The sequence below is a fragment of the Scyliorhinus torazame genome, chromosome 9 (assembly GCF_047496885.1).
Source record: "Scyliorhinus torazame isolate Kashiwa2021f chromosome 9, sScyTor2.1, whole genome shotgun sequence".
Taxonomy (NCBI): domain Eukaryota; kingdom Metazoa; phylum Chordata; class Chondrichthyes; order Carcharhiniformes; family Scyliorhinidae; genus Scyliorhinus; species Scyliorhinus torazame.
The window spans coordinates 7,505,403-7,531,856 of NC_092715.1; the positions used below are offsets into that span (position 1 = coordinate 7,505,403).

The 26,454-nt window shown below is 50.5% G+C and overlaps 1 protein-coding gene across 1 annotated transcript in view; it reads left to right on the forward strand.

Moving 5' to 3' along the window:
• The window catches only part of LOC140429943 (ciliogenesis and planar polarity effector 1-like), a 687,141-nt gene that overhangs the window by 497,828 nt on the left and 162,859 nt on the right, over nt 1-26,454 (forward strand). The window contains exons 27-29 of the mRNA XM_072517533.1: nt 2,850-2,971; nt 5,719-5,855; nt 11,319-11,668. Of these exons, the coding sequence (XP_072373634.1) occupies nt 2,850-2,971; nt 5,719-5,855; nt 11,319-11,668 (609 nt within the window). The remainder of the gene's footprint in view (nt 1-2,849; nt 2,972-5,718; nt 5,856-11,318; nt 11,669-26,454) is intronic.

Here is a 26,454-nt window from a genome sequence, read left to right on the forward strand (position 1 = left end):
GTGCCAATATCAACATAAAGCAGAAACATAGTGCAAAAGATCACTCTTCTCTCGTAAACAGTACCCGCGTATTTATCCCTCCTATTCTACTCTAATCTACCCCCTCCCCGTCCCGACATTTAATTCCCCGCGAAGAAGTCGATGAATGGCTGCCACTTTCGGGCGAACCCTAATACAGATCCTCTTAAGGCGAACTTAATTTTTCCAGCCCTAAAAAGCTTGACATGTCCGCGAGCCATGCTTCTGTCTTTGGGGGCTCTGAGTCCCTCCATACCAGCAGTATACGTCGCCCGGCTACCAGGCGAGACGTCGGCCTCCCTCTCCCGGACCCCCGGGTCTTCCGAGACCCCAAAAACTGCCACTCATCAACACCCTAGTTTTCAATACCTGGGACATGACGTCCGCAAATCCCTCCCAGTATCTCCTAGGTTTTGGGCATGCCCAGAACATGTGGACGTGATTCGCTGGCCCTCCCGCGCACCTAGCGCATTTATCCTCCACCCCCAAAAATCTGCTTATCCGGGTCACCGTCATGTGGGCCCGGTGGACGACCTTGAACTGAATCAGGCTGAGCCTGCTACATGTTGCGGTTGAATTTACCCTACTCAGCGCTTCCGCCCATATCCCCTCCTCCATCTCCTCGCCGAGTTCCTCCTCCCACTTGAATACTGTCGTGACAGTCAGGGTGTATATATCAGTTAGCACCTTCTACACGTGGCTCAGAGCTAGTCTGGTCTAGTTAGTTATAGTTATAGCTTAGGTTAGTAGAGTGTCAAACCCACAGCGAACTGTGTGCACTGCTTAACAGGTTCAATAAAGCGTATCGAACTAACATCAAAGTTTGGATAATCCTCATCCAACGTCCATTCTGCCACCGTTTGGTGTATTGTTGTTTGTCACCTGGAAAGGAATAATTTGATTAGAGATAGTCAACACGGTTTTGTGAAGGGTAGGTCGTGCATCACAAACCTTATTGAGTTCTTTGAGAAGGTGACCAAACAGGTGGATGAGGGTAAAGCAGTTGATGTGGTGTATATGGATTTCAGTAAAGCGTTTGATATGCTTCCCCATGGTAGGCTACTGCAGAAAATACGGAGGCTGGGGATTCAGGGTGATTTAGCAGTTTGGATCAGAAATTGGCTAGCTGGAAGAAGAGAAAGGGTGGTGGTTGATGGGAAATGTTCAGACTGGAGTCCAGTTACTAGTGGTGTACCACAAGGATCTGTTTTGCGGCCACTGCTGTTTGTCATTTTTATAAATGACCTGGAGGAGGGCGTAGAAGGATGGGTGAGTAAATTTGCAGATGACACTAAAGTCGGTTGAGTTGTGGACAGTGCGGAAGGATGTTACAAGTTACAGAGGGACATAGATAAGCTGCAGCGCTGGGCTGAGAGATGGCAAGTGGGGTTTAATGCAGAAAAGTGTGAGGTGATTCATTTTGGAAGGAATAACAGGAAGACAGAGTACTGGGCTAATGGTAAGATTCTTGGCAGTGTGGATGAGCAGAGAGATCTCGGTGTCCATGTACATAGATCCCTGAAAGTTGCCACCCAGGTTGATAGAGTTGCTAAGAAGGTGTACGGTGTGTTAGCTTTTATTGGTAGAGGGATTGAGTTTCGGAGCCATGAGGTCATGTTGCAGCTGTACAGAACTCTGGTGTGGCCGCATTTGGAGTATTGCGTGCAATTCTGGTCGCCGCATTATAGGAAGGATGTGGAAGCATTGGAAAGGGTGCAGAGGAGATTTACCAGAATGTTGCCTGGTATGGAGGGAAGATCTTATGAGGAAAGGCTGAGGGACTTGAGGCTGTTTTCGTTAGAGAGAAGGTTCAGAGGTGACTTAATTGAGGCATACAAGATGATCAGAGGATTAGATAGGGTGGACAGTGAGAGCCTTTTTCCTCGGATGATGATGTCTAGCACGAGGGGACATAACTTTAAATTGAGGGGAGATAGATATAGGACAGATGTCAGAGGTAGGTTCTTTACTCAGAGAGTAGTAAGGGCGTGGAATGCCCTGCCTGCAACAGTAGTGGACTCGCCAACACTAAGGGCATTCAAATGGTCATTGGATAGACATATGGACGATAAGGGAATAGTGTAGATGGGCTTTAGAGTGGTTTCACAGGTCGGCGCAACATCGAGGGACGAAGGGCCTGTACTGCACTGTAATGTTCTATGTTCTATGCTCTGTGATTGGTGTATTGTTGATCCCGCTCTGTGATTGGTGTATTGTTGGTCCCGCTCTGTGATTGGTGTATTATTGGTCCCGCTCTGTGATTGGTGTATTGTTGGACCCGCTCTGTGATTGGTGTATTGTTGTTGATCCAGCTCTGTGATTGGTGTATTGTTGATTCCGCTCTGTGATTGGTGTATTATTGGTCCCGCTCTGTGATTGGTGTATTGTTGGACCCGCTCTGTGATTGGTGTATTGTTGTTGATCCAGCTCTGTGATTGGTGTATTGTTGATCTCGCTCTGTGATTGGTGTATTGTTGTTGATCCAGCTCTGTGATTGGTGTATTGTTGGTCCCGCTCTGTGATTGGTGTATTGTTGATTCCGCTCTGTGATTGGTGTATTGTTCGACCCGCTCTGTGATTGGTGTATTGTTGTTGATCCAGCTCTGTGATTGGTGTATTATTGGTCCCGCTCTGTGATTGGTGTATTGTTGGACCCACTCTGTGATTGGTGTATTGTTGTTGGTCCCGCGCTGTGATTGGTGCATCTGTTCTTGTGCAGTCTAACCCTTTTGCAATGTCTGGCACAGACTGTTACAGTCTCCTGACTCAGCACCACACTGGGAAGGGTTTCATTCAATGTGTTACTTTAACCTGTGTTTTATCACTGACAGGTCGGATGATGCAGAAGAGTTTCAGAAGCAAGGTCTGAGTCACAGCAAACACCCTCCTCCACTGGAGTTGACATCGGACTCTGACAGCGAGACTGAGATCGAGGAATCGGCAGGTGGACGGGGTGTGTGTGTGCTTCATTGCGTTAACCAAAAGCTGAATCAACAAACTGTCGGCAAAATTAAAAATGCAGTTCCTTAAAGAGATACTGCGTCATAGATCATAGACTTTACAGAGCAGATGGAGGCCATTCGGCCCATCGAGAGTGCACCATCCCTTGGAAAGAGCACCCCACCCAAGCCCACACCTCCCCATCCTATCCCCGTAACCCCAGCTACCCATTTTTGGACACTAGGGGCAATTTAGCACAGCCAATCCACCAAACCTACACGTCTTTGGGCTGTGGGAGGAAACCGGAGCACCCGGAGGAAACCCACGCACACACGGGGAGAACGTGCAGTCGCCGCACAGACAGTGACCCAAGCCGGAATCGAACCTGGGACCCTGGAACTGTGCTAACCACAATGCTACCGTGCCGCCCCTGTTTCATAATAAACAGAATCTGCAAGGAAACTTGAAACATCAAATCAAAATGTGATTAAGGAAGATGATAATGCATCTCAGTCACTGCGGGTATGGAACGCCTGAATGGTGCCTGTAGATCCCTCATTTTCAGGGGCACCCGGCATTGAATATAGCCATGGAAGAGGGTCAGGCCGTCGGGACTGAAAACTCCGTTAACTGCCCGCTACCTGGACTTATTAATGGGCAGCTTGGCCGAGAGCAAGCCCAGGAGGAGGTACTTCTCCCTCCCCGCTCCCTCAGGGTGGGTGTGAGCCCAGTGATGGAATGAGAAAGAGAGAGAGAGAGAGTTTCCACCATGGCAGTTGGTGGAATTTGGAATCAATTGTTAAATCAGAAATATAAAGCTAGGCTGAGTGAAGTTGACAATGAAACAATGATTGGTTCTTTCCGTTAGGGAATTAATTCTGCCATTGTTTTGCGGTCTGGCTGCTTGCGACTCCAGACCCACATCAATGAGGTTGATTCTTGTTTTTTCCAATTAAGGAGCAATATAGCGCGGCCAATCCACCCAACCTGCACATCTTTTGGGTTGTGGGGGTGAGACCCACGCAGACAGGGGGAGAATATGCAAACTCCACACAGACAGTGACCCGGGGCCGGGATCGGATGCAGGGCCGTGAGGCTGCAGTGCTAACCACTGCGGCACTGTGCCACTCTGTGTGGCTGACATTCAACGGCCATCTGAAATGTCCCAGCAAACCCCTCAGGGATGGGCAACAAATGCTGGTGACGCCTGCATACCATGAAGGAATCATCAAAAAAAGAAACCCTTGAAGGGTGTTGTGAGATAATGTGAGCTCAGCGACAGACTGGGCCAGAGAGCTGGAGAGAGAGCGAGAGCACAGGGGTTAGCACTGCTGCCTCACAGTGCCAGGGACCCGGGTCAGCACGGGGGCACGCTGGTTAGCACTGCTGCCTCACAGTGCCAGGGACCCGGGCCGGCACAGGGGCACACTGGTTAGCACTGCTGCCTCAGCGCCAGAGTCCCGGGTTCGATTCCTGGCTTGAGTCACTGTCTGTGTGGAGTCTGCACGTTCTCCCCGTGTGTGCGTGGGTTTCCTCCGGGTGCTCCGGTTTCCTCCCACAGTCCAAAGACGTGCAGGTTAGGTGGATTGGCCATGGTCAGTGCCCCTTGGTATCCAATGGGTTGATGGGATTATGGAGTTACGGGGAGGGCAGGGGAGTGGTCCTCGCTTGGGTGTTGTTTCGGAAGGTCATTAATTCCTTAATATAGTTGACCCTCTGCCGATTGGCACATGTATTGGGTAACAATCCGTCGATTATTACCTTTGCGGTTTGGACCCTATCTCGTTAAACTCTCTCAGCCGAACATCATTCCTGTGGGACTACAACGATTGGATCCTGGTACTAAAGGTTTGTCTCGAGCCGCGAGGAGATATTTCTGACCTGGACACTGGAAAGGCAACACAACCTTTGGAACATATAAAATAAAAACAGGAAATGCTGGAAAACTCAGTCGTCCTGCCAGTGTCTGTGGACAGAGTTAATGGGCTGGATTCTCTGGTCTCCCGGACGCATGTTTCTCCGCGCCATTCGCTGGCGGCGGGATTCCCCACTCCCGTCGATTGTCAACGGCATTCCCCGTCGAAGCCGCCCCTCGGTGCCGGGAGCCGAGTGGGCGGGTAAAGAGAATCCCAGTAGCCAGAGAACTCTGGCCAGTGTTTGAGAGCTTTGAAGACGGTAGCACAGTGGTTAGCACAGTTGCTTCACAGCTCCAGGGACCCGGGTTCGATTCCCGGCTTGGGTCACTGTCTGTGCGGAGTCTGCACGTCCTCCCCGTGTGTGCGTGGGTTTCCTCCGGGTGCTCCGGTTTCCTCCCACAGTCCAAAGATGTGCAGGTTAGGTGGATTGGTCATGATAAATTGCCCTTTGTGTCCAAAAAATGTTAGGAGGGGTTAGGGGGATAGGGTGGAAATGAGGGCTTGAGTGGGTCGGTGCAGACTCGATGGTCTGAATGGCATCCTTCTGCAATATAGTTCTATGTATCTATGTAGAAGAACCATATTGGACTGGAAATGTTAACTCTGTTTATCTCTCCTCAGACGCTGCCAGGATGCTGAGTTTTCCCAGCATTCCCAATTTCCAGCATCTGCAATATTTTGCTTTTACAACCTTTGGCACCTTGGGTTGCCAGGCAGCCTGACAGCTAGTTGGAGAATTGAAACTGGACTTAATGGAACTGAACTGAGCGTTAACTGTACCTGTCAATAATTCCCAGCGTTCACCGTGAGCGTGCATTAACCGTGAATCTTTCTGCTTGTGCAGGTAACGAAGGTGGAGGACTCATTAATACTTGTGTGTACGAAGAGGAGGAAGACCCTGAATCAAAGCCCTGCACTCCCTCCAGCGCCTGCATATCGATCAGCATAAAACCCAAGCTCAGAACTAGAACGAGAGAAAAGGTAACCCTCAACATCCAGTGTTAATGTTGAGAATTGTGAGCGTAGCTGTACTTGGTGCAGGACAGGAGCTGGGACACGGATGAGTGAACCGGGAGGCAGATCAGTGTGGTCACAGGTTGGGTCTGGATGGCTCTGGGTGAATGGGGAGAATATTTAATCTTTGTATCTATCTCCCCGCCCCCATTCTCAGTGTGAACTATGCCGGTAGTTTCTGTTCTGTGGGCTACGGGCATGGTTGGAAAAGCCAGAATTTTCTGTCCACCCCTAATTGTTCCTGAATAGATGGTGGTAAGCCCTGTGCCTGACCTGCTGTTGCATAGCTCGGCACAATGGTAGGAATCTCACCATGACATTAAAATGTTGGAGGGCTTCTGTAATCATTAACATTAACCCAATGATACCTAACACTTAGGACACAGACCCTGTACACCCGACCCTCCCACTGCACTGCGGAGGGAGTGGCATAGTGGTATTGGCACTGGGCTAGTACTCCAGACACCCAGGGCAGCTAAGGATCCCGGTTCAAATCCCACCACAGCAGAGGGTGAAATTTGAATTCAATTAAAAAAATGATAACCGCAAAACCATTGTCAGTTGTCATAAAAACCCATCTGGTTCACAATGTCTTTTATAGAAGGAAATCGGCCGTCCTGACCTGGTCTGACCTGACCTGGTCCAGCCGACGTGTGGTTGACTCTTGAACACCCTCTGAAATGGCCAGGCCGCTCAGTTCAAATGCAATTAGGGATGTGCAGTAAATGAAATGAAATGAAAATGAAAATCGCTTATTGTCACAAGTAGGCTTCAAATGAAGTTACTGTGAAAAGCCCCTAGTCGCCACATTCCGGCGCCTGTTCGGGGAGGCTGTTACGGGAATTGAACCGTGCTGCTGGCCTGCCTTGGTCTGCTTTCAAAGCCAGCGATTTAGCCCTGTGCTAAACAGCCCCTTTGTTGGCCCAGCCATGATATCCCATGAAAGAATAGAAACACTACCACAACCAACATATCTGCCTCCACCCCAGCCCTGAATTTGGGAGGGGGATTGAGTGGGAGTCTAATCAAGAGAATTTGATAGTTTTTGTATAAAATAACAGATACTTGGGAATGAAAGGCCCGGCACTGGGAAGTCCTGAGGAACAAAGAGATCTTGGTGTGTTTGTCCTGAGATCTCTGAAGGCAGAAGGGCAGGTTAATAGGGGGGTGAAAAAGGGCATGTGGGACACTCGCCTTTATCAATCGTGGCAGAGATTACAAAAGCAGGGGGGTCATGTTGGAGTTGTATCGAACTTTGGTGAGACCACAGCTGGAGCACTGTGTGCAATTCTGGTCGCCACATTATAGGAAGGATGTGATTGCACTGGAGGGGGTGCAGAGGAGATTCACCAGAATGTTGCCTGGGATGGAACATTCCAGTTATGAAGAGAGGTTGGGGCTGGGGTTGTTTTCGCTGGAGCGGAGAAGACTGAGGGGCGACCTGATCGAGGTGGACAAGATTCTGAGGGGCATGGACAGGGGGGAGAGGGAGCAGCTGTTCCCCTTAGTTGAAGGGTCAGTTACGAGGGGGACAAAAGTTCAAGGGGGGTTCAGGGGGGATTTGAGGAAAAGATTTTTTGCCCAGAGGGTGGTGAGGGTCTGGAACGCACGGCCTGGGAGGGGGGTAGAGGCGGGTCTGGAACGCACGGCCTGGGAGGGGGGTAGAGGCGGGTCTGGAGCGCACGGCCTGGGAGGGGGGCAGAGGCGGGTCTGGAACGCGCGGCCTGGGAGGGGGGCAGAGGCGGGTCTGGAGTGCACGGCCTGGGAGGGGGGCAGAGGCGGGTCTGGAGCGCACGGCCTGGGAGGGGGGGAGAGGCGGGTCTGGAGCGCACGGCCTGGGAGGGGGGCAGAGGCGGGTCTGGAGCGCACGGCCTGGGAGGGGGGCAGAGGCGGGTCTGGAACGCACGGCCTGGGAGGGGGGGTAGAGGCGGGACTGGAACGCACGGCCTGGGAGGGGGGGAGAGGCGGGTCTGGAGCGCACGGCCTGGGAGGGTGGGAGAGGCGGGTCTGGAACGCACGGCCTGGGAGGGTGGGAGAGGCGGGTCTGGAACGCACGACCTGGGAGGGGGGTAGAGGCGGGTCTGGAACGCACGGCCTGGGAGGGGGGAGAGGCGGGTCTGGAACGCACGGCCTGGGAGGGGGGTAGAGGCGGGTCTGGAACGCACGGCCTGGGAGGGGGGCAGAGGCGGGTCTGGAACGCACGACCTGGGAGGGGGGAGAGGCGGGTCTGGAACGCACGGCCTGGGAGGGGGGTAGAGGCGGGTCTGGAACGCACGACCTGGGAGGGGGGAGAGGCGGGTCTGGAACGCACGGCCTGGGAGGGTGGGAGAGGCGGGTCTGGAACGCACGACCTGGGAGGGGGGTAGAGGCGGGTCTGGAACGCACGGCCTGGGAGGGGGGAGAGGCGGGTCTGGAACGCACGGCCTGGGAGGGGGGTAGAGGCGGGTCTGGAATGCACGGCCTGGGAGGGGGGCAGAGGCGGGTCTGGAACGCACGGCCTGGGAGGGGGGCAGAGGCGGGTCTGGAACGCACGGCCTGGGAGGGGGGTAGAGGCGGGTCTGGAACGCACGGCCTGGGAGGGGGGTAGAGGCGGGTCTGGAACGCACGGCCTGGGAGGGGGGTAGAGGCGGGTCTGGAACGCACGGCCTGGGAGGGGGGTAGAGGCGGGTCTGGAACGCACGGCCTGGGAGGGGGGTAGAGGCGGGTCTGGAACGCACGGCCTGGGAGGGGGGTAGAGGCGGGTCTGGAACGCACGGCCTGGGAGGGGGGTAGAGGCGGGTCTGGAACGCACGGCCTGGGAGGGGGGCAGAGGCGGGTCTGGAACGCACGGCCTGGGAGGGGGGTAGAGGCGGGTCTGGAACGCACGGCCTGGGAGGGGGGCAGAGGCGGGTCTGGAACGCACGGCCTGGGAGGGGGATAGAGGCGGGTCTGGAACGCACGACCTGGGAGGGGGGAGAGGCGGGTCTGGAACGCACGGCCTGGGAGGGGGGTAGAGGCGGGTCTGGAACGCACGACCTGGGAGGGGGGAGAGGCGGGTCTGGAACGCACGGCCTGGGAGGGGGGAGAGGCGGGTCTGGAACGCACGGCCTGGGAGGGGGGCAGAGGCGGGTCTGGAACGCACGGCCTGGGAGGGGGGTAGAGGCGGGTCTGGAACGCACGGCCTGGGAGGGGGGCAGAGGCGGGTCTGGAACGCACGGCCTGGGAGGGGGATAGAGGCGGGTCTGGAACGCACGACCTGGGAGGGGGGAGAGGCGGGTCTGGAACGCACGGCCTGGGAGGGGGGTAGAGGCGGGTCTGGAACGCACGACCTGGGAGGGGGGAGAGGCGGGTCTGGAACGCACGGCCTGGGAGGGTGGGAGAGGCGGGTCTGGAACGCACGGCCTGGGAGGGGGGCAGAGGCGGGTCTGGAACGCACGGCCTGGGAGGGTGGGAGAGGCGGGTCTGGAACGCACGGCCTGGGAGGGTGGGAGAGGCGGGTCTGGAACGCACGACCTGGGAGGGGGGAGAGGCGGGTCTGGAACGCACGGCCTGGGAGGGTGGGAGAGGCGGGTCTGGAACGCACGACCTGGGAGGGGGGTAGAGGCGGGTCTGGAACGCACGGCCTGGGAGGGGGGAGAGGCGGGTCTGGAACGCACGGCCTGGGAGGGGGGTAGAGGCGGGTCTGGAACGCACGGCCTGGGAGGGGGCAGAGGCGGGTCTGGAACGCACGGCCTTGGAGGGGGGCAGAGGCGGGTCTGGAACACACGGCCTGGGAGGGGGGTAGAGGCGGGTCTGGAACGCACGGCCTGGGAGGGGGGCAGAGGCGGGTCTGGAACGCACGGCCTGGGAGGGGGGCAGAGGCGGGTCTGGAACGCACGGCCTGGGAGGGGGGCAGAGGCGGGTCTGGAACGCACGGCCTGGGAGGGGGGGAGAGGCGGGTCTGGAACGCACGGCCTGGGAGGGGGGGAGAGGCGGGTCTGGAACGCACGGCCTGGGAGGGGGGGAGAGGCGGGTCTGGAACGCACGGCCTGGGAGGGGGGTAGAGGCGGGTCTGGAACGCACGGCCTGGGAGGGGGGCAGAGGCGGGTCTGGAACGCACGGCCTGGGAGGGGGGTAGAGGCGGGTCTGGAACGCACGGCCTGGGAGGGTGGGAGAGGCGGGTCTGGAACGCACGGCCTGGGAGGGGGGCAGAGGCGGGTCTGGAACGCACGGCCTGGGAGGGGGGCAGAGGCGGGTTGCCTCACATCCTTTATAAAGTAGCTGGATGAGCACTTGGCACGTCACAACATTCGAGGTTATGGACCGTGCAAGTTCAGGTAACAGTTGAATCTCCTTTTGAATGCTTCCATTGAACCTGCCTCCACCACACTGTCAGGCAGTGCATTCCAAATCGTTACCACTCACTCTTCCAAAGGTTCTGATATCACTTTTGTGTCTTTAAATCAGTGCCCTATTCTTCTCGATGCATTCATGGATGGAACAGTTTCTCCCTATCTGCTCAGTCCACAGCCCTCGTGATTTTGAATATCTCTATCAAATCTTCTCTCAGTCTACTTTCCGAACAATCCGAACCTCTCCAATCGATCATCATAACTGAACTCCCTCATCCCTGGAACCATTCTCATCAATCTTTTCTGCGCCTTTTCTAATGCCGTCACATTCTTCCTGAACTGTGGCACCTAGAACTCTCGCCGAGACTGGACTAATGACTTCTACAAATTCAGCGTAGCCTCCTTGCTCTTGTACTCAATGCCCTATAAATAAAGCCCAGGATACTCGGTGCTTTATTAACTGCTCTCTCCATCTGTCCTGCCACCTTCAATGATTGATGCACATATCCACCCAGGCCGCTCTGTTCCTGCACCCACTTTCGAGTAATACCCATTATTTTCCAATGTCTCTCCATGTTCTTCCTAATAAAATGAATCACTTCCAATTTTCCGCATTGAACTTCATCTGCCATCCAACTGCCCATTCCATCAGCTTGTCTATGTCCTTTTCAAGTTGAACACTGTCCTCTTTATAGTTTCAATACTTCCGAGATACTCAGCAGTGTTGCACAGATTGGTATCGGTTGAGGAGTTCAGGATAGTCTATAGAATAACAGATCCACGGGAGTCAGACGTCGAGTAATTGTGACCAAGTGGAATATACAGGTTACCCCCTGCATTTCTTAATGAGGTCTCTGCCGTTGGAACATTGGCTCCCCTTGGTGAGGGGGCATTGTTCACCCACATCTGCCATCCTCCCTGTCTGCTGAATTCACACTCTGCTCTGGAATGTCGAGTTTAGTTCTAGAAGGGTCCTATTGTTTTGAAAGGACAGAGCTCTGAACATTAGCTGTGATGGTCACCCTTGGGACATACACGTAAGAACAAAGAAAAGCTTGATTGATCTTATTGAGCAATTAATTTCCCTCCTGTAGAATTTGAAACTGCTTTGTGATTTCAGATGGACAGTAGCCTGGGTGTGGAAACTCCGCAGGATAAGCCGAGCGGCACGGAACCTGGAAAAGGGATGAATGATCCCATCTGTAAGGAACCTGAAGAAGACATGAATGGTCCCATCTCTACAGAACCTGGAAAAGGGATGAATGATCCCATCTGTAAGGAACCTGAAGAAGACATGAATGGTCCCATCTCTACGGAACCTGGAAAAGGGATGAATGATCCCATTGGCACGGAACCTGGAAAAGGGATGAATGATCCAATCTGCACGGAACCTGGAAAAGGGATGAATGATCCCATTGGCACGGAACCTGGAGATTTAGAAGAGCAGGATGAAAGGAAAGAGACTGTGAGGTATTGATCGTGATTCTTGAGGGCTTAGTGATTTAGTGCTGGATAGGCTGCGGTTCGCTCAATGGCCCCGATGACAAAAGAATACATGTGCTGGGGGGCAGTGGGATATTATTTCATACATGTTGGTTTCCAGATGGTGGGACAGTCGGCGACTGTTCAAGGATGTTGTCGCAGAGATTCGGAGTGAACTGAGTTACTCTGCATTTTGTTTGGTTTACATTTCCACATGCAGGAGAATTTGTTTTATTAATTTGTGGAATTTGGGTGTCAAGGGCCAAGCCAGCATTTATTGCCCATCCTTAGTTGCCCTTCAGAAGGTGGTGGTGAGCTGCCTTCCTGAACGGCTGCAGTCCCTGTGGTGTAGGTGCTCCCACTGTGCTGTTAGCGAGGGAGTTCCAGGATATGGGCACAGCGACAGTGCAGGATATATTTCCAAGTTAGGATGGTGAGTGACTTGGAGGAGAACCTCCAGGTGGTGGTGTTCCCAGGTATCTGCTGCTCTTGTCCACCTGCTCTTGTCCTTCTAGATGGTAGCGGTCGTGAGTTTGGAAGGTGCTGTCTAAGGAACCTTGGTGAGTTACTGCAGTGCACCTTGTAGACGGTACACACGGCTGCCACTGTGCGTCGGTGGTGGAGGGTTTGAATGTTTGTGGACGGGGTGCCAGTCAACTCCACAGTCCCAGAATGCCGTGATCCATTGCAATTCGCATACCGCCACAGCTGGTCCACAGCAGATGCCATCTCCCTGGCCCTACACACATACCTGGAGCATCTCAATAACAAGGACTCCGAGTCTGCTCCGCCATTCAATCATGGCTGATATGTTTCTCATCCCCATTCTCCTGCCTTCTCCCCATAACCCCTGATCCCCTTATTCATCAAGAACCCATCTATCTCTGTCTTAAAGACACTCAGTGATTTGGCCTCCACAGCCTTCTGCGGCAAAGAGTTCCACAGATTCACCACCCTCTGGCTGAAGAAATTCCTCCTCATCTCTGTTTTAAAGGATCGTCCCTTCAGTCTGAGGCTGTGTCCTCTGCTTCTAGTTTTTCCTACAAGTGGAAACATCCTCTCCACGTCCACTCTATCCAGGCCTCGCGGTATCCTGTAAGTTTCAATAAGATTCCCCCCTCATCCTTCTAAACTCCAACGAGTACAGACCCAGAGTCCTCAACCGTTCCTCATACGATAGTGCTCGGGGTTTGGATGGGGGCAGGGTTTGTAATGTATATCCAGCCTTATTGATGCACTATGTAGATAGTCCAACTGGGGAAGGGACAGGACTGGACCTGGTATTGGGGAATGAGCCTGGGCAGGTGGTTGAGGTTTCAGTAGGGAAACATTTTGGGATTAGTGACCACAATTCCGTAAGTTTTAGGGTAGATTTGGACAGGGATGAGGGTAACCCTCGCGTTAAGGTACTAAACTGGGAAAGACAAATTACGATAACATTGTTGGATAATAAACCAACATCAGGTTGGTTCACTGACTAGTCAAGCCTGACATTGTCACACTGACAGAATCATACTTTACAATGTCTGAGGGAGGGTGTTTGCTAGAGCTGTTGGGAAGGGTTCAAACTAATGTGGCAGGGAGATGGGAACCGATGCAGGAACTCGGAGGGAAGTAAAATGGGGACAGAAACAAAAAACAATCAGGGGGAAAGTGTAAGACAGAGAAGCCATAGTCAAAAATCAAAAAGGCCACAGTACAGAGTACTGTGACTGAGGGGAGCTCAGTGAATAGGCCCAGTAATACTAAAAGAAATATAATGGGAAGTAAACACATAAATGGAAAGCGAAGCAGCAGGTTATTACATGAAGATACGGGTTCAACGATAAGGAAAATGAGGAGAAAAGTTAAAAGGAAAAATAACTTGGGAGAGGTTACTGATCGAGGTGTTAAGATTCAAAATGGAGGTATAAAAGCCAACATAAGTGTACTTTACCTGAATGCTCGTAGTATTCGGAATAAGGTAAATGAGTTGATGGCACAAATCATCGTGAATGACTATGATTTAGTGGCCATTACTGAAACATGGTTAAAGGATGGTCACGACTGTGAGTTAAATATCCGAGGGTATCAAACTATTCGGAAGGACAGAATGGATGGTAAGGGAGGTGGTGTAGCTCTGTTATTTAAGGATCACAACGGTTCTATGGAGGATCAGGTTGAATCCATTTGGGTGAAAAAGTCACTGATAGGAGTAATCTAAGGCCACCAAATAGTATCATTATGGTGGGGCAGGCAATAAACAAAGAAATAACTGGTGCATGGGGGATTTTAATCTACATGTCGATTGGTTTAACCAGGCCGGTCAAGGCAGCCTTGAGGAGGAGTTTATAGAATGTATTCGCGATAGTTTCCGAGAACAGTATGTAATGGAACCTACGAGGGAACAAGCGGTCCTAGATCTGGTCCTGTGTAATGAGACAGGATTGATTAATGATCTCATAGTTAGGGATCCTCTCGGAAAGAGCGATCATAATGTGGTGGAATTTAAAATACAGATGGAGGGTGAGAAGGTAAAATTAAACAAAAGAGATTACAATGGGATGAGAGAAGAGCTAGCTTAGGTAGACTGAAGCAAAGACTTTATGGTGAAACAGTTGAGGAACAGTGGAGAATCTTCCAAGCGATTTTTCACAGTGCTCGGCAAAAGTTTATCCCAACAAAAAGAAAGGACGGTAGAAAGAGGGAAAATCGACCGTGGATATCGAAGGGAATAAGGGAGAGTATCAAATTGAAAGAAAAAGCATACAAAGTGGCAAAGATTAGTGGGAGACTAGAGGACTGCGAAATCTTTAGGGGGCAACAGAAAGCTACTAAAAAAGCTATAAAGAAGAGTAAGATAGATTATGAGGGTAAACTTGCTCAGAATATAAAAACAGATAGTAAAAGTTTCTACAAATATATAAAACAAAAAAGAGTGGCTAAGGTAAATATTGGTCCTTTAGAGGATGAAAAGGGAGATTTAATAATGGGAGATGAGGAAATGGCTGAGGAACTGAACAGGTTTTTGGGGTCGGTCTTCACAGTGGAAGACACAAATAACATGCCAGTGACTGATGGAAATGAGGCTATGACAGGTGAGGACCTTGAGATGATTGTCATCACTAAGGAGGTAGTGATAAAGAACAAAGAACCAAGAAAATTACAGCACAGGAACAGGCCCTTCGGCCCTCCCAGCCTGCGCCGATCCAGATCCTTTATCTAAACCTGTCACCTATTTTCCAAGGATCTACTTCCCTCTGTTCCCCGCCCGTTCAGATATCTGTCTAGATGCATCTTGAATGATGCTATCGTGCCCACCTCTACCACCTCCGCTGGCAAAGCGTTCCAGGCACCCACCACCCTCTGTGTAAAAAACTTTCCACGCACATCTCCCTTAAACTTTCCCCCTCTCACCTTGAAATCGTGACCCCTTGTAATTAACACCCCCACTCTTGGAAAAAGCTTGTTGCTATCCACCCTGTCCATACCTCTCAATTTTGTAGACCTCAATCAGATCCCCCCTCAACCTCCGTCTTTCCAACGAAAACAATCCTAATCTACTCAACCTTTCTTCATAGATAGCACCCTCCATACCAGGCAACATCCTGGTGAACCTCCTATGAAGGCAAGCATGCCATATGCCTTCTTGACACTCTATCGACCTGCGTTGCCACCTTCAGGGTACAATAGACCTGAACTCCCAGATCTCTCTGTACATCAATTTTCCCCAGAACTCTTCCATTGACCGTATAGTCCGCTCTTGAATTAGATCGTCCAAAATGCATCACCTCACATTTGCCTGGATTGAACTCCATCTGCCATTTCTCTGCCCAACTCTCCAATCTATTTATATTTTGCTGTATTCTCTGACAGTCCTCCTCGCTATCTGCAACTCCACCAATCTTCGTATCATCTGCAAACTTGCTAATCAGACCACCTATACCTTCGTGCAGATCATTTATGTATATCACAAACAACAGTGGTCCGAGCACAGATCCCTGTGGAACACCACTAGTCACCTTTCTCCATTTTGAGACACTCCCTTCCACCACTACTCTCTGTCTCCTGTTGCCCAGCCAGTTCTTTATCCATCTCGCTAGTACACCCTGAACCCCATACAACTTCACTTTTTCCATCAACCTGCCATGGGAAACTTTATCAAACGCCTTACTGAAGTTCATGTATATGATATCTACAGCCCTTCCCTCATCAATTAACTTTGTCACTTCCTCAAAGAATTCTATTAGGTTTGTAAGACATGACCTTCCCTGCACAAAGCCATGCTGCCTATCACTGATAAGTCTATTTTCATCCAAACGTGAATAGATCCCATCCCTCAGTATCTTCTCCAACAGTTTGTCGACCACTGACATCAAGCTCACAGGTCTATAATTCCCTGGATTGTCCCTGCTACCCTTCTTAAACAGAGGGACAACATGATCAATCCTCCAGTCCTCCGGGACCTCACCCGTGCTCGAGGATGCTGCAAAGATATCTGTTAAGACCCCAGCTACTTCTTCCCTCGCTTCCCTGAGTAACCTGGGATAGATCCCATCCGGACCTGGGGACTTGTCCACCTTAATGCCTTTTAGAATACCCAAAACTTCCCCCTTCCTTCTGCCGACTTGACCTATATTATTTAAACATCCATCCTTAGCCTCAATATCCATCACGTCCCTCTCCTTGGTGAATACCGATGCAAAGTACTCATTAAGAATCTCACCCATTTCCTCTGACTCCACGCATAAATTCCCTCTTTTGTCTTTGAGTGGGCCATCCTTTCTCTAGTTACCCTCTTGCTCCTTATATATGAATAAAAGGCTTTGGGATTTTCCTTAACCCTGTTAGCCAAAGATATTTCATGACCCCTTTTAGCCCTCTTTATTGCGCGTTTGAGATTTGTCCTACTTTCTCGATATTCCTCCAAAGCTTCATCAGATTTAAGTCGCCTAGATCTTATGTATGCTTCCTTTTTCATCTTAGCTAGTCTCACAATTCCACCCGTCATCCATGGTTCCCTAATCTTGCCATTTCTATCCCTCATTTTCACAGGGACATGTCTGTCCTGCACTCTAATCAACCTTTCCCTAAAAGACTCCCACATTTCAAATGTGGATTTACCCTTAAACAGCTGCTCCCAATCCACATTCCCTAGCTCCTGCCGAATTTTGTTATACTTGGCCTTTCCCCAATTTAGCACTCTTCCTTTAGGACCACTCTCGTCTTTGTCCATGAGTATTCTAAAACTTACGGAATTGTGATCGCTATTCCCAAAGTAAACACCGACTGAAACTTCAACCACCTGGCCGGGATCATTCCCCAATACCAGGTCCAGTATGGCCCCTTCCCGAGTTGGACTATTTACATACTGCTCTAAAAAACTCTCCTGGATGCTCCTTACAAATTCTGCTCCAACGCCTCCAACACTACATGAGTCCCATTCAATGTTGGGGAAGTTAAAATCTCCCATCACGACCACCCTATTGCTGCTACATTTTTCTATAATCTGTCTACATATTTGTACCTCTACTTCACGCTCGCTTTTGGGAGGCCTGTAGTAAAGTCCCAACAATGTTGCTGCACCCTTCCTATTTCTTAGCTCTACCCATATTGCCTCAGTGCTCGAATCCTCCATCGTGCCCTCCTTAATCACAGCTGTGATATCATCTCTGACCAATAATCCAACTCCTCCACCCCTTTACCTCCCTCTCTATCCCTCCTGAAGCATCTATACCCTGGGATATTTAGTTGCCAGTCTTGCTCTTCCCTCAACCAAGTCTCAGTAATACCAATAACATCATATTCCCAGGTACTAATCCAAGCCCTAAGCTCATCTGCCTTACCTGCTACACTTCTCGCATTGAAACAAATGCACCTCAGACCACCTGTCCCTTTGCGTTCAGCATCTCTTCCCTGTCTACTCTTCCCCTTAGTCACATTGAGTTTATTATCTAGTACTGGCTTTAGTTGCTGCCTCTTTACTGACCTCTAACTTCCTAATCTGGTTCCCATCCCCCTGCCACATTAGTTTAAAACCTCCCCAACAGTGTCAGCAAAAGCACCCCCTAGGACATTGGTTCCAGTCCTGCCCAGGTGTAGACCATCCGATTTGTAATGGTCCCACCGCCCCCAGAACCGGTTCCAATGTCCCAAAAATCTGAACCCCTCCCTCCTGCACCATCTCTCAAGCCACGTATTCATTCTGACTATTCTTGAATTTCTACTCTGACTGTCTCGTGGCACTGGTAGCAATCCTGAGATTACTACCTTTGAGGTCCTACTTTTTAACTTATCTCCTAACTCCCTAAATTCTGATTGTAGGACTCATCCCGTTTTTTACCTATATCGTTGATGCCTTTCTGCACCATGACAACTGGTTGTTCACCCTCCCCCTTCAGTATGTCCTGCAGCCGATCTGAGACATCCCTCACCCGTGCACCCGGGAGGCAACATACCATTCTGGAGTCTCATTTCCGACCACAGAAACACCTGTCTACTCCCCTTACATAGAACATAGAAAATACAGCACAGAACAGGCCCTTCGGCCCACGATGTTGTGCCGAACCTTTGTCCTAGATTAATCATAGATTATCATTGAATTTACAGTGCAGAAGGAGGCCATTCGGCCCCCTGAGTCTGCACCGGCTCTTGGAAAGAGCACCCTACCCAAACTCAACACCTCCACCCAACACCAAAGGCAATTTTGGACACTAAGGGCAATTTATCATGGCCAATCCACCTACCCTGCACATCTTTGGACTGTGGGAGGAAACCGGAGCACCCAGAGGATACCCACGCAGACACGGGGAGGACGTGCAGACTCCGCACAGACAGTGACCCAAGCTGGAATCGAACCTGGGACCCTGGAGCTGTGAAGCAATTGTGCTACCCACAATGCTACCGTGTTGCCCTTAAGAACAAATAAATCTACATGATATCATTTTACCGTAATCCATGTACCTATCCAATAGCTGCTTGAAGGTCCCTAATGTTTCCGACTCAACTACTTCCACAGGCAGTGCATTCCATGCCCCCACTACTCTCTGGGTAAAGAACCTACTTCTGATATCCCTCCTATGTCTTCCACCTTTCACCTTAAATTTATGTCCCCTTGTAATGGTTTGTTCCATCCGGGGAAAAAGTCTCTGACTGTCTACTCTATCTATTCCCCTGATCATCTTATAAACCTCTATCAAGTCGCCCCTCATCCTTCTCCGCTCTAATGAGAAAAGGCCTAGCACCCTCAACCTTTCCTCGTAAGACCTACTCTCCATTCCAGGCAACATCCTGGTAAATCTTCTTTGCACCTTTTCCAGAGCTTCCACATCCTTCCTAAAATGAGGCGACCAGAACTGTACACAGTACTCCAAATGTGGCCTTACCAAAGTTTTGTACAGCTGCATCATCACCTCACGGCTCTTAAATTCAATCCCTCTGTTAATGAACGCGAGCACACCATAGGCCTTCTTCACAGCTCTATCCACTTGAGTGGCAACTTTCAAAGATGTATGAACATAGACCCCAAGATCTCTCTGCTCCTCCCCATTGCCAAGCACTCTACTGTTAACCCTGTATTCCGCATTCATATTTGTCCTTCCAAAATGGACAACCTCACACTTTTCAGGGTTAAACTCCATCTGCCACTTCTCAGCCCAGCTCTGCATCCTATCTATATCTCTTTGCAGCCGACAACAGCCCTCCTTACTATCCACAACTCCACCAATCTTTGTATCGTCTGCAAATTTACTGACCCACCCTTCAACTCCCTCATCCAAGTCATTAATGAAAATCACAAACGGCAGAGGACCCATAACTGATCCCTGCGGTACGCCACTGGTAACTGGGATCCAGGCTGAATATTTGCCATCCACCACCACTCTCTGACTTCTATCGGTTAGCCAGTTCGTTATCCAACTGGCCAAATTTCCCACTATTCCATGCCTCCTTACTTTCTGCAGAAGCCTACCATGGGGAACCTTATCAAATGCCTTACTAAAATCCATGTACACTACATCCACTGCTTTACCTTCATCCACATGCTTGGTCACCTCCTCAAAGAATTCAATAAGATTTGTAAGGCAAGACCTACCCCTCACAAATCCGTGCTGACTATCCCTAATCAAGCAGTGTCTTTCCAGATGCTCAGAAATCCTATCCTTCAGTACCCTTTCCATGACTTTGCCTACCACCGAAGTAAGACTAACTAGCCTGTAATTCCCAGGGTTATCCCTAGTCCCTTTTTTGAACAGGGGCACAACATTCGCCACTCTCCAATCCCCTGGTACCACCCCTGTTGACAGTGAGGACGAAAAGATCATTGCCAACGGCTCTGCAATTTCATCTCTTGCTTCCCATAGAATCCTTGGATATATCCCGTCAGGCCCGGGGGACTTGCCTATCCTCAAGTTTTTCAAAATGCCCAACACATCTTCCTTACTAACAAGTATTTCCTCGAGCTTACCAGTCTGTTTCACACTGTCCTCTCCAACAATATCGCCCCTCTCATTTGTAAATACAGAAGAAAAGTACTCGTTCAAGACCTCTCCTATCTCTTCAGACTCAATACACAATCTCCCGCTATTGTCCTTGATCGGACCTACCCTCGCTCTAGTCATACAAAGAACAAAGAACAAAGAAATGTACAGCACAGGAACAGGCCCTTCGGCCCTCCAAGTCCGTGCCGACCATGCTGCCCGACTAAACTACAATCTTCTACACTTCCTGGGTCCGTATCCCTCTATTCCCATCCTATTCATGTATTTGTCAAGATGCCCCTTAAATGTCACTATCGTCCCTGCTTCCACCACCTCCTCCGGTAGCGAGTTCCAGGCACCCACTACCCTCTGCGTAAAAAACTTGCCTCGTACATCTCCTCTAAACCTTGCCCTTCTCACCTTAAACCTATGCCCCCTAGTAATTGACCCCTCTACCCTGGGGAAAAGCCTCTGACTATCCACTCTGTCTATGCCCCTCATAATTTTGTAGACCTCTATCAGGTCTCCCCTCAACCTCCTTCGTTCCAGTGAGAACAAACCGAGTTTATTCAACCGCTCCTCATAGCTAATGCCCTCCATACCAGGCAACATTCTGGTAAATCTCTTCTGCACCCTCTCTAAAGCCTCCACATCCTTCTGGTAATGTGGCGACCAGAATTGAACACTATACTCCAAGTGTGGCCTAACTAAGGTTCTTTACAGCTGCAACATGACTTGCCAATTCTTATACTCAATGCCCCGGCCAATGAAGGCCAGCATGCCGTATGCCTTCTTGACTACCTTCTTCACCTGTGTTGCCCCTTTCAATGACCTGTGGACCTGTACTCCTAGATCTCTTTGACTTTCAATACTCTTGAGGGTTCTACCATTCACTGTATATTCCCTACCTGCATTAGACCTTCCAAAATGCATTACCTCACATTTGTCCGGATTAAACTCTATCTGCCATCTCTCCGCCCAAGTCTCCAAACAATCTAAATCCTGCTGTATCCTCTAACAGTCCTCATCGCTATCCGCAATTCCACCAACCTTTGTGTCGTCTGCAAACTTACTAATCAGACCAGTTACATTTTCCTCCAAATCATTTATATATACTACAAAGAGCAAAGGTCCCAGCACTGATCCCTGTGGAACACCACTGGCCACAGCCCTCCAATTAGAAAAGCATCCTTCCATTGCTACTCTCTGCCTTCTATGACCTAGCCAGTTCTGTATCCACCTTGCCAGCTCACCCCTGATCCCGTGTGACTTCACCTTTTGTACTAGTCTACCATGAGGGACCTTGTCAAAGGCCTTACTGAAGTCCATATAGACAACATCCACTGCCCTATCTGCATCAATCATTTTAGTGACCTCCTCGAAAAACTCTATCAAGTTAGTGAGACACGACCTTCCCTTCACAAAACCGTGCTGCCTCTCACTAATACGTCCATTTGCTTCCAAATGGGAGTAGATCCTGTCTCGAAGAATTCTCTCCAGTAATTTCCCTACCACTGAAGTAAGGCTCACCGGCCTGTAGTTCCCAGGATTATCTTTGCTACCCTTCTTAAACAGAGGAACAACATTGGCTATTCTCCAGTCCTCCGGGACATCCCCTGAAGACAGTGAGGATCCAAAGATTTCTTTCAAGGCCTCAGCAATTTCCTCTCTAGCCTCCTTCAGTATTCTGGGGTAGATCCCATCAGGCCCTGGGGACTTATCTACCTTAATATTTTTAAGACACCCAACACCTCGTCTTTTTGGATCTCAATGTAACCCAGGCTATCTACACACCCTTCTCCAGACTCAACATCTACCAATTTCTTCTCTTTGGTGAATACTGATGCAAAGTATTCATTTAGTACCTCGCCCATTTCCTCTGGCTCCACACATAGATTCCCTTGCCTATCCTTCAGTGGGCCAACCCTTTCCCTGGCTACCCTCTTGCTTTTTATGTACGTGTAAAAAGCCTTGGGATTTTCCTTAACCCTATTTGCCAATGACGTTTCGTGACCCCTTCTAGCCCTCCTGACTCCTTGCTTAAGTTCCTTCCTACTTTCCTTATATTCCACGCAGGCTTTGTCTGTTCCCAGCCTTTTAGCCCTGACAAATGCCTCCTTTTTCTTTTTGACGAGGCCTACAATATCTCTCGTTATCCAAGGTTCCCGAAAATTGCCGTATTTATCCTTCTTCCTCACAGGAACATGCCGGTCCTGAATTCCTTTCAACTGACACTTGAAAGCCTCCCACATGTCAGATGTTGATTTGCCCTCAAACATCTGCCCCCAATCTATGTTCTTCAGTTCCCAACTAATATTGTTATAATTAGCCTTCCCCCAATTTAGCACATTCATCCTAGGACCACTCTTATCCTTGTCCACCAGTACTTTAAAACTTACTGAATTGGGTCACTGTTACCGAAATGCTCCCCTACTGAAACATCTACCTCATATTTCTCACATATGTGCAAAATGCCTTGGGGTTTTCCTTGATCCTACCCGCCAAAGATTGTTCATGCCCTCTCTTAGCTCTCCTAATCCCTTTCTTCAGTTCCTTCCTGGCTATCTTGTATCCCTCCAATGCCCTGTCTGAACCTTGTTTCCTCAGCCTTTCATAAGTCTCCTTTTTCCTCTTAACAAGACATTCAACCTCTCGTCAACCATGGTTCCCTCACTCGACCACCTCTTCCCTGACAGGGACATACATATCAAGGACACGTAGTACCTGTTCCTTGAACAAGTTCCACATTTCACTTGTGTCCTTCCCTGACAGCCTATGTTCCCAACTTATGCACTTCAATTCTTGTCTGACAACATCGTATTTACCCTTCCCCCAATTGTAAACCTTGCCCTGTTGCATGCACCTATCCCTCGCCATTACAAAAGTGAAAGTCACAGAATTGTGGTCACTATCTCCAAAATGCTCCCCCACTAACAAATCTGTCACTTGCCCTGGTTCATTACCCAGTACTAAATCCAATATTGCCCCTCCTCTGGTCGGACAATCTACATACTGTGTTAGAAAAGCTTCCTGGACACACTGCACAAACACCACCCCATCCAAACTATTTGATCTAAAGAGTTTCCACTCAATATTTGGGAAGTTAAAGTCACCCATAGAACATAGAACGATACAGCGCAGTACAGGCCCTTCGGCCCACGATGTTGCACCGAAACGAAAGCCATCTAACCTACACTATGCCATTATCATCCATATGCTTATCCAATAAACTTTTAAATGCCCTCAATGTTGGCGAGTTCACTACTGTTGCATGACTACTCCCCTGTGACTTCTGCACGTTTCCAAAATCAGTTTCCCAATCTGTTCCTCCACATCTCTGCTGCTATTGGGGGGCCTATAGAAAACTCCTAACAAGGTGACTGCTCCTTTCCTATTTCTGACTTCAACCCATACTACCTCATTAGGGTGATACTCCTCGAACTGCCTTTCTGCAGCTGTTATACTATCTCTAATTAACAATGCCACCCCCCCACCTCTTTTACCACCCTCCCTAATCTTATTGAAACATCTATAACCAGGGACCTCCAACAACCATTTCTGCCCCTCTTCTATCCAAGTTTCCGTGATGGCCACCACATCGTAGCCCCAAGTACCGATCCATGCTTTAAGTTCACCCACCTTATTCCTGATGCTTCTTGCGTTGAAGTATACACACTTCAACCCATCTCCGTGCCTGCAAGTACTCTCCTTTGTCAGTGCTCCCTTCCCCACTGCCTCATTACACGCTTTGGCGTCCTGAATATCGGCTACCTTAGTTGCTGGACTAAAATCCGGTTCCCATTCCCCAGCCAAATTAGTTTAAACCCTCCTGAAGAGTACTAGAAAACCTCCCTCCCAGGATATTGGTGCCCCTCTGGTTCAGATGCAACCCGTCCTGCTTGTACAGGTCCCACCTTCCCCAGAATGCGCTCCAATTATCCAAATACCTGAAGCCCTCCCTCCTACACCATTCCTGCAGCCACGTGTTCAACTGCACTCTCTCCCTATTCCTAGCCTCGCTATCGCGTGGCACCGGCAACAAACCATAGATGACAACTCTGTCCTGGCTTTTAACTTCCAGCCTAACTCCCTAAACTCGTTTATTACCTCCACACCCCTTTTCCTCCCTATGTCGTTGGTACCAATGTGCACCACGACTTCTGGCTGCTCCCCCTCCCCCTTAAGGATCCTGAAGACACGATCCGAGATTGCGATTGAATCCCCTATGACTATAGCCCTGCCAGTCTTTTTCCCGCCCTTCTGTGCAGCAGAGCCAGCCACAGTGCCATGAGCCTGGCTACTACTGCCTTCCCCTGGTGAGTCATCTCCCCCAACAGTATCCAAAACGGTATATCTGTTGTGGAGGGAGATGTCCGCAGGGGACACCTGCACCTCCTTCCTGTTCTTTCTCTGCCTTTTGGTCACCCATTCCCTGTCTCCCTCACCAATCCTAATCTGCGGTGTGACCAACTCACTGAACGTGCTATCCACGACCTCCTCAGCATCGCGGATGCTCCAAAGTGAGTCCATCCGCAGCTCCAGAGCCGTCATGCGGTCTAACAGGAGCTGCAGCTGGACACACTTCTCGCACGTGAAGGAGTCGGGCATCGGCCGCGTCCCTGAACTCCCACATTGAGCACGAGGAGCATAACACGGGTCTGCGATCTCCTGCCATTTTTACACTTTACCTTAACTGATTACAAATATAATATCAAATAATGAATAAGCGAAAGGAATAAAGATTTTACTTACCAATCACAATACTTACCAACCCACGAAGAGTTAAATTTCTCCCAGCTACTTACCTTCCCGACAGACCCCTGGCCACTGCTCCCGCCGAAAATCTGAAGCTATAACTTGCGGATAACAGAAAAGGAAAAGAGAGAGCTTACCTGATATTCACTCACCCCCTTAGGTTAGAGGAGGTGGAAGGGTGGGGGACACTACAAGTGTAGTGTCTCGGGTTTAGCAACCGCCCAACTTAAATAGAGATAAAAATCAAACACTTCAGCACCTACCTGAATCCCAAGCTGCGCTCCGGCTCCCTCTCTCTCTCACACTCCCGAAAATGAAGGTCGCTGGAACCTGGGGGCAAGTTTAAACACCTACCTGAATCCCAAGCTGCGCTCCGGCTCCCTCTCTCTCTCCCGCTCCCGGAAATGAAGGCCACTGCAACATGGGGGCAAGTTTAAACACCTACCTGAATCCCAAGCTGCACTCGCTGCGCTCCGGCTCCCTCTCTCTCTCACACTCCCGAAAATGAAGGCCGCTGGAACATGGGGGCAAGTTTAAACACCTACCTGAATCCCAAGCTGCACTCGCTGCGCTCCGGCTCCCTCTCTCTCTCTCCCGCTCCCGAAAATGAAGGTCGCTGGAACATGGGGGCAAGTTTAAACACCTACCTGAATCCCAAGCTGCACTCGCTGCGCTCCGGCTCCCTCTCTCTCTCACGATCCCGGAAATGAAGGCCGCTGGAACCTGGGGGCAAGTTTAAACACCTAACTGAATCCCAAGCTGCACTCGCTGCGCTCCAGCTCCCTCTCTCTCTCACAATCCCGGAAATGAAGGCCGCTGGAACCTGGGGGCATGTTTAAACACCTACCTGAATCCCAAGCTGCGCTCCGGCTACCTCTCTCTCTCCCGCTCCCGGAAATGAAGGCCACTGGAACCTGGGGGCAAGTTTAAACACCTACCTGAATCCCAAGCTGCACTCGCTGCGCTCCGGCTCCCTCTCTCTCTCCCGCTCCCGAAAATGAAGGCCACTGGAACCTGGGGGCAAGTTTAAACACCTACCTGAATCCCAAGCTGCGCTCCGGCTCCCTCTCTCTCTCCCGCTCCCGAAAATGAAGGCCGCTGGAACATGGGGGCAAGTTTAAACACCTACCTGAATCCCAAGCTGCACTCGCTGCGCTCCGGCTCCCTCTCTCTCTCACGATCCCGGAAATGAAGGCCGCTGGAACCTGGGGGCAAGTTTAAACACCTACCTGAATCCCAAGCTGCGCTCCGGCTACCTCTCTCTCTCCCGCTCCCGGAAATGAAGGCCACTGGAACCTGGGGGCAAGTTTAAACACCTACCTGAATCCCAAGCTGCACTCGCTGCGCTCCGGCTCCCTCTCTCTCTCTCCCGCTCCCGAAAATGAAGGTCGCTGGAACCTGGGGGCAAGTTTAAACACCTACCTGAATCCCAAGCTGCGCTCCGGCTCCCTCTCTCTCTCCCGCTCCCAAAAATGAAGGCCGCTGGAACATGGGGGCAAGTTTAAACACCTACCTGAATCCCAAGCTGCGCTCCGGCTCCCACTCTCTCTCCCGCTCCCGAAA